The sequence below is a fragment of the Microtus oregoni genome, unplaced genomic scaffold (genome assembly GCF_018167655.1).
Source record: "Microtus oregoni isolate MIOR12 unplaced genomic scaffold, Mior012 000056F_ref0000123, whole genome shotgun sequence".
NCBI classification, from domain to species: Eukaryota; Metazoa; Chordata; class Mammalia; order Rodentia; family Cricetidae; genus Microtus; species Microtus oregoni.
Window position 1 is genome coordinate 3,416,201 of NW_024543832.1, and position 9,207 is coordinate 3,425,407.

General features: G+C 38.9%; 1 gene segment (V, D, J or C); it reads right to left on the minus strand.

Annotated features, from left to right (window-relative positions):
* Positions 1-2,061: 2,061 nt before the first annotated feature.
* Positions 2,062-2,531, minus strand: LOC121438546. The segment is given in 2 exon segments: positions 2,062-2,405; positions 2,486-2,531. Coding segments are annotated over 2 exon segments (390 nt in total).
* Positions 2,532-9,207: the final 6,676 nt, after the last annotated feature.

Genomic DNA, 9,207 nt, shown 5'->3' on the forward strand with positions numbered 1-9,207 from the left:
ATGAGTGGGTTTTCTTAAATATTACACAATTGTCTGCGAGCTATGGGATGGGATGAGTCTCTCTCTCTCTCACTCTCTCTCTCTCTCTCTCTCTCTCTCTCTCTCTCTCTCACACACACACACACACACACACACACACACACGCTACTGTCAACTCTAAGATCAAGGACACCAAGGATGGGACTTCCCAACTCTTTCTCCCTCTATTGTCATTATGATTCAGTATCACATAAAGATGTCATATAAATTTGTCACCCTTGGTGGTTTTATGCCTGGAGAACACTTAAAAGCCCCTTCCTTATGGTTTCCTTCATGGTTTCTCCTCTTCTCCTGTGGCCACCCAGGAATGCTTTGCTCAGATTAAACCTGGGATTATTGATTTGGTTTGATTGGCTTTTTGCATCAATAGTGACATATTTCCAATAACTAAGGATTCGAAACTTATCAGTGCAGTAGGCAATTGACTAGAAATTTTTGAGAATTCTGCAACCATGTTCTGTGCTTACATGCCAGAAATATAAACTTGTTTAACCTCATTTTTTTGAAGAACAATAAAGATACAGTTTTATGTTGGTAGGATGGGAGGAATTATAGTGTTTTTTCCTCAGGAAAAAATCATTTGTAAACAATACATTCTGTTCAAAAATGTTCTCTTTTCCAGATGTTCCCAGATCCTCCTAACCTCCTTACCAACCTAATCCATGGCCTTTGTTTCTCTCAATCTTTATAAAACACAAAAGAAAAATTAAAAGAAATAATGAACAATATATTTATGACTCAGTGTCTTTTTCTCTGTGAGTTTCTCTCTTTCACACACACACAGGCACACAGAAACACACACACACACACACACAGAGAGAGAGAGAGAGAGAGAGAGAGAGAAGGGGAAGGAGAAGAAGACGAAGAAGAAGAAGAAGAAGAAGAAGAAGAAGAAGAAGAAGAAGAAGAAGAAAAAGAAGAAGAAGAAGGAAACAAATGTACAATAACACAAAAACCTTACTGAACAAAGCTATATGAGAATGAGACAAACGCTTGACAAATATGGCATTGTGCTAGTTTTGTTTATCCAGATCCTGGAAACAGAGCCCACCTTCAAGAGTCGTCATATAGTCAGCAAGATCCACTAAAAATACTAATTTTGCCACTGGGTACATATTACAGATAGTTTCTTGAATAGAAGTAGCAGCCCATGTCCCTTTCCCTCTCTCATCTCTGGGACCCAATCTAGATTAAACCTATGCAAGCCATGTGTTTGCTTCCATAGTCACCCTGAGTTCATATGCGCAACAGTCCTATTGTGTCCAGAGGAGACTGTTGCTCTGGACCTTGCAATCTATCTTTCCACCTCCTCCTCTACCTTGTCCATCAGTCCTGAGATGAAGGTTTGGTGAATATCATCCTCTTAGGGCTGAGTTCACCAATCTCTCTATACACAGTGTTCATTTGTGGTTCTCTGTTACTTCCAATCAATTCCCCAGAAGAAGCACCTTTGGCCTCTGAAAGCTTTGTCCTCTGCATGCAACACTGTGAATGTTATCAGTAGGGGTTTCTACTTGGGCTCAACTTCTCTGTGATCACTGAAATCCATAAGTAATGTCTTCAATGATAGGGTGCTTCCATCAGTTTGTGGGGGTAGGAGTCTTGGGAATAGCCAGAAATGTTTGCAAGATTTCCTGGGACCTCTTTGGCCAATGACTCCATTTGAGAATGCTTATCCACTAAAACCTATCTTCTCCATTGTTTACTGAAGGTGGACATCACAATAAGCTGAAAACTGCTGTTGTGGGGATTGAGGTTTAAGGATAAAAGGAATAACAGCTCTGAACTACCTGGTTTAGGGACCAGGCATCCTTTATCTTAATAAAACCAAACATAGACAGACCCTCATTTCTGAACATCTTAACAGGAACCTAGGGCATATGAGAGGAAACCCAGGCTCTGAAGCTCAAAATGAAGAGGAAACCCCAAAGGCTAGCAGGGAAGTTCTGTCCCACCCACCAGGCTTCAGCCCTGCTTGAGGAAGGAACAGAGATGAGACCAATTTGAACTACTGTGCAGCTGTCAGCCTAGGCTGTGTCTCTGTGCTCCAAATGCTCTCCTAGCACAGTAGTATGTGGCAGTATCTGCAGTGTCGACACTGGTGATCTTGAGGAATACCTGCTTGTTGGAGGTGTCCTTGGAGATTGTGAGCTGGCTCTTCAAGGATGGGTTGTAGTACTTCTCATCATTCCACCAAATGTCTGCCAGCCATTCCAAACCCTTCCCTGAGGACTGACGGATCCAGCCCACACCTATGCCATAAGTACTCAGTGAAAACCCAGACAATGTGCAGGTCAGACTGAGAGTCTGGGAGGGCTGCAACAGCCCAGGACCAGAATTCTTCAGGGTAACCTGGGAAAGGACATCTGTGGAGAAAAGGGATAAAGTTATGTTGGAACAGGGCAAAGATAAGGAAGTTCATTCCTTAGGGAGTCTTGGCACTCACATGCAGGAACAATCAGCAGCAGGAATGAGGAAATAAGCCTGTCCATGACTGCACACCAGCGAGAGTACCCAGCCCCAACTTTGGCTTTTCACCCCAGGGTCAGGTGGAGCCCAGAAAGATTTGCATGCCCTCCCCACCTGCTGGTGAACTTAAGTTTAAGCTTCAGGAGGAGCCAGCCTATGGTGCAAGGCAAAGAAGCCCTCAAGGAAATCCATTTCTGCTTCCCATAGAGAATAAGTTACATGGTAAAATCAGGCAATGTATTCAGTACATTGTATAAATTCATGAATGGGGTTATCTTGTGGTTTATTTATGAGGACATTACTTCTCTACTTTCAGTATCCTAGATATGCAAAGGGATGTCTGTAATTAATTGACTTTCTTCTCCTTTCCCAAGTCACCAAAAAGTTTGACCAAAATCTTTCATTTTAGGGAAAACATTCACAGAAAAATAAATAATGAAAACCTATGACAAAATTCAGATTATGCAATTATGCCCATCTTATTCTCTCTTTCTTCTGAGCTTTCTTCATGAGTGATTCATGGGGCAGTGGACAATGCCTTGGTACCAGGTCTGCTACAATTGCTTAGCAGAATTGCATGGGCTCAGCAATGTGGATGGAACATCAAGGCCTGAAATCAAGGTCACAATCATACATTCCAGCTGAGAAAACCTCTCCTGCCAGAGAAAAGAGGTTACAGATATAATTACAGATGCTGCTACTGATTCTGGTGCAGTTGATGATGATCGGCTGTTTGATACCTCATGTTTAAAATTTATATTATACTTTATGTAAATGCCATTGATTTTGTCGATCCAATAGGTTCATATGTAAGGAATAAAAGTATATGTACAATATTGCTTAATAAAGAATTTTTACTGTACTAAGTTTAGAGTGTAGTCACAAAAGATACATCACATGTTGTACATGGTCTCTGCAGTTATTTGAGGTTAGGATAGGAGATCTTAGAGCCTCAGGGGACTCCCCCACTCTCCAGATGTTTCTCTTACCTACTACATGTTCATTCCTGGTGAAACTTGGACCACCAGCATCCCCTGCAGGTCATGAGCATCCTTAATTGATGTTGTTGCTGAGCAGACAGAGAACCTGCTGCACAGTAACACAAGACTGTGCCTTTAGTGGTAGCAGAGCTCAGCTTCAGAGTGGATCTGCTTCTTGAATGTGTTCACTGGCACCCTGAGTAGACTTCTCAGTGAAAGCTCCCCACTTTCTAGTTAGAACTGGATCCTGATAAGAGAGTTTGGCTTAAAAAGAGGTCTATGAAATCTGTTTGAAAAGAGTTTTAGTTGCTTATGTATTTGTTTGTTTTTATTAATTAATTTTGGGTTCTGAGATTTACTTACATGTATATGACTCACACCTCTCTCACATTTCTCATGTCCCTCTCACACAACCTCCTTTCTTCCCCAAGACCTTGCACATGTTCATTTCATTTTGATTTGTTTTAGGACCCATTAACTTTAACAAGGGTTGTCTATATAAACATGGGATTAAGACAAGTGGATCCTAGTAGGTACAACAGTAAGTGTACATCTGAATATAATACCCTGTTCACCCAGAATCTATCAGAATTCATTAGGTAATGAGAGAGGCAGTAGGATCTCACGATCCCTTCCATTATCCAAGAGTCATTACTCATAGGGCTGTTCCTATACAGGTCCAATATAAGCAATTGCAGCCACTGTTGAATTAGTGATGGCAATAACTTTGTTATGACCAGGACACAGCATTTTGAAGCACTTCTCCATATCTTCCAGCTTACTTACACTTCACAATAGTCTAGGAGTTTTAGACTGATGGCAGACATTGGAAGACTGAGGACACAACCATTCTTTTTTTTTAGCATCCTGAGCAATCAAGAGTCACTGGACTCTGACCAATCAATTTACAGACAATCTAGCCTGGCTTGGGTCTGAGCATACTGTTTCTCTGTGGCTGCAAACATGTATATTTAGAGAGAAAATTAATGACATCTTGGTCTCATTAAAAAACAATAATGGATCCCTTTAAGGATCTTAAAGAAATCACAGTTTGGAGGTCTCTGACCTCCTTAGTCATGGGTTTTGACAGACATTATAGAACCAGACATGGATTTCCTCCTTTGGAATAGGCCTCATATCCAATCAGAGTTAGTTTGGTTGCCTGTGTAAAAGCCTTTTCACAGTTACATCAGTGGGTTCATGCTGCCTTGTTGGTTAGTACTGTTGCTGATAGGGCTCACAGCTGGATAAGACCACTGATGCCTCTTCTCCACCACAGCCTACACAGCATTATTCCTATTAGCTTTATGAAAGCTGTACAAGTAGGGGGAGTCTTTCAACTCTCTTCCATCTTGACTTTTATCTGTCTTACATCAAAGAAATGTAATATCTTTAGCAATAGTGTCTAGTTATCTAGTTCTGCTGAGCAACAAAGAAAATGACAATAGCTGCTGTTTGGGGAAATTCAGAGGTTTCCTGGAAAGAACTTTTAAAGAAATATCTTACTCTTTATACTGGCATATTTACTAGGAGCAGTATTATTCACTCATTCTGTTTATATAATTTCTAATAAATTTTTTAACATTTTATGCCTACATAGTGTTTTGTATACTTTATTTTTATTTATCAATTTGTGTAAGTGTAGATGTGTGTGTTTCCTTATGTGTTCTATATGGGAGCAGCAGCCCCAAGACATCAGAAAAGAGATGCAGATTTCCTGAAGCTAATGTTGGAGGCAGTCATTAGCAGCTAATGGGAGTATCTGGAAGCAACTTTGAGTAGCGTTTCCTAACTGTTAAACCATCTCTCTGTTACACTTAACTTATATTTTTAATATACTTAGATATAGTAGTTTTTACATTGATTTTTGAAGTGTGACATTGAAGAAATAGTCATCCAACGGATCTATCCTTCCAGACGGGTGAACATATGCCCAACCGGTGGCCAGATGGATGCCCCAGAAAGGGAGCTCAGCTTGCTCCCAAGCACCACTTTCCATCTACAGGGTCATAGGATCTCCCAACTCAGCCTGCTTCAAAACTGAGGATCTGGGAAGAAAGTGGTGAAGGCAACTGCTACAGGAGTTTCTTTGTCCCACTGAACCTGCACCCAGCAAGCATGCCCTTTTGCCTGCAAAGTCCCTAGCCAGCAAGTGGCCCAGATCCTGTACCAGAAGATATATCCTTTGGGAGGGCATTTGAAGGAAGAGATGGTCAGGCACCAATGCAAGAATTCCTCCAACAATCTGAAAAACAACATGATAACACCAGGATCCAGCGAACATACAACAGGAAGTCTTGAACACCCTAATCCAGAAAAATTAGAAAAAATAGACTTTAAAATAACATTATGAAAGTGATAGAGTCCCTTAAATAGGATGTGAAAAACTCCCTTAAAGAAATGGATGAGAAGAATAACAAAAAGTTTGAAAAAATGAATAAATCACTCAAAGATACCCTGTAAACCAAGAAAAAGAAATCAAACAGGTAATGGAAACAGTTTTACCTGAAAAACGAAATGGAGATAATGAAAAAAACAAAAACCGAGGGCTGGCTGGATATGGAAAATTTGGGTAAATGAACAGGGAAAACAGAGACAAGTATAACCAACAGAATACAAGAGATAGAAGAAAGAATCTCAGATGCTGAAGATACTATAGAGGAAATAAACTCATTGATCAAAGAAAACAGCAAATCCAAAAAAATTCTTAACACAAAACATCCAGGAAATCTGGGACATCATGAAAAGACCAAACATAAGAATAATAGAAGAAAAAGAAGAATTACAACTCAAAGGCCCAGAAAATATATCCAACAAAATTATAGAAGAAAAATTTCCCAACCTAAAGAATGATATTCCTATTAAGGATCAAGAAGCATACAGAACACTGAATAGACTGGATCAAAAACAAATCCCCTCACTATATAATAATCAAAACACAAAACATACAGAATAAAGAAAGAATATCAAGAGTGGCAAAGGAAAAAGGTCAAGTAACTTATAAAGGTAAACCCATCAGAATTACACCTGACTTCTCTATGGAAACCAGGAAAGCCAGAAGGTCCTGGATAGATGTGCTGGAGAAACTAAGAGACCATGCATGCAAGCCCAGACTACTATGCCCTGCCAAACTTTCATACACCATCAATGGAGCAAACAAAGTATTCCAGGATAAAAACAAATTTAAACAATACATAGCCATAAACCCAGCCTTACAGAAAGTAGTAGAAGGAAAATCACAACCCAAGAAACCCAACAACACCCCCAATAACTTAGACATCTAACAACCCTCCACCAGCACAACCCAAAGAAGGGAAACATGCAAACTCTACCACCAAAAAATAAGAATAAATAGCCGGAGTTAACAACCACTGATCATTAATATCACTTAATATCAATGGACTCAATTCACCTATAAAAAGGCACAGGTTAAGAGAATGGATGCGAAAGCAGGATCCAACATGCTTCTGCTTACAAGAAACATACCTCAACCACAAAGACAGACATTTACTCAGAGTAAAGGGTTGGGAAAAGGGTTTTCAATCAAACGTACCTAAGAAACAGGCAGGTGTGGCTATACTAATATCTAACAAAATTGACTTCAAACTATAATAAATCAGAAGGGTTGGAGAATGACACTTTATACACATAACAGGAACAATTCATCAGGATGAAGTCTCAATTCTTAATATATATGCCCTTAATAAAAAAAGCACCCACATATGTAAAAGAAACATTACTTGAACTCAACGCACACATCAAACCCCACACACTAATAGTAGGAGACTTCAAAACTCCTCTCTCACCAATGGACAGGTCAACCAGACAGAAATCTAACAGAGAAATAAGAGACCTAATGGAGGTAAAGAATCAAATGGACTTAACAGACATCTATAGAAAATTCCACCCAAATAGGAAAGAATATACCTTCTTCTCTGCAGCGCATGGAACCTTCTTGAAAATTGACCACATACTCAGTAACAAAGCAAACCTCCACAGATACAAAAAAATATTAGTAACCACCTGTGTCTTCTCAGATCATCATGGATTAAAGTTAGAATTCAACAACAATGCTACCCCCAGAAAGCCTACAAATTCATGGAAACTGAACAGTCAACTACTGAACCACACTGGGATCAAGGAAGAAATTAAGAAAGAAATTAAAGTCTTCCTTGAATTCAATGAAAATAAAGAAACAACATACTCAAACTTATGGGACACTATGAAAGCAGTCCTAAGAGGAAAGTTCATAGCACTAAGTGCCCACTTAAAGAAAACAGAGAAAGCACACCTTGGAGACTTAACACCCACCTGAAAGCTCTAGAAAAAAAAAGAAGCAGACTCACCTAGGAGGAGTAGAAGACTGGAAATAATCAAACTGAGGGCTGAAATCAACAAAATAGAAACACAGAAAACAATCCACAGAATCAATGAAACAAAAAGCTGGTTCCTGGAGAAAATCAACAAGATTGACAAACCCCTATCCAAACTAATCAAACGGCAGAGAGAGAATATGCAAATTAATAAGATCAGAAATGAAAAGGGGGACATAACCACAGACACAGAGGAAATTCAGAGAATCATTAGATCTTACTACAAAAGCCTGTATGCCACACAACTGGAAAATGTAAAAGAAATGGACACTTTTTTAGATAAATACCATATACCAAAGTTAAACCAGGACCAGGTGAACAATCTAAATAGACCTATTAGTCGTGAAGAATCAGAAGCTGTTATCAAAAACCCCCCTACCAGAAAAAGCTCAGGACCAGATGGTTTCAATGCGGAATTTTACCAGAACTTCCAAGAAGACCTAATACCTATACTTTCTAATATATTTCACAATATTGAAACAGAAGAGTCATTGCCAAATTCCTTTTATGAAGCTACAGTTACTCTGATACCAAAACCACACAAAGACTCAACCAAGAAAGAGAATTACAGGCCAATATCACTCATGAACATCAACACAAAATCCTCAATTAAATACTGGCAAACCGAATCCAAGAACACATTAGAAAAATTATCCATTATGATCAAGTAGGTTTCATCCCAGAGATGCAGGGCTGGTTCAACTACCAAAATCTATCAATGTAATCCATCATATAAATAAACTGAAGGAAAAAACCATATTATCATTTCATTAGATGCTGAAAAAGCATTTGACAAAATTCAACATCCCTTTATGATAAAGGTCTTGGAGAGATTAGGGATACAAGGGTCATACCTAAATATAATATAATATAATATAATATAATATAATATAATATAATATAAGACTGTGACTATGTAATAAATTAAAGAGATTAGCATAAGAATAGTAATTTTTAACATTTTACAGAAAAAAGCAACCAGCATAGAGAAAAGAAAATGAGGGTTGACTTTCTTATTTGGTACAACACGTTAGTTTATGAAGTCCCCTGACTTGAGATGTTTCTGCCCTAGTTTTCCCTTGGGCAGGTACTACAAAGAGGTTCAGTCTTTATGCTCTTCTACAATATTTCATTCCCCAACTTCCCATCCTACTGGTTAAGGACACAAATCGTTTTTTCCTTTTATTTTATTGAAATAACATTTTTTCATTTATTTTACATACTGACCACTGTTTCTCCTCTCTCATTTCTTCTAGATCCATCCCACCACCTCCCATCTATCCTCCTCTCCATCAACTCCTCCATCTCTACTAGTAAAGGAGCAGGCCTAGCATTGGCTATAATAA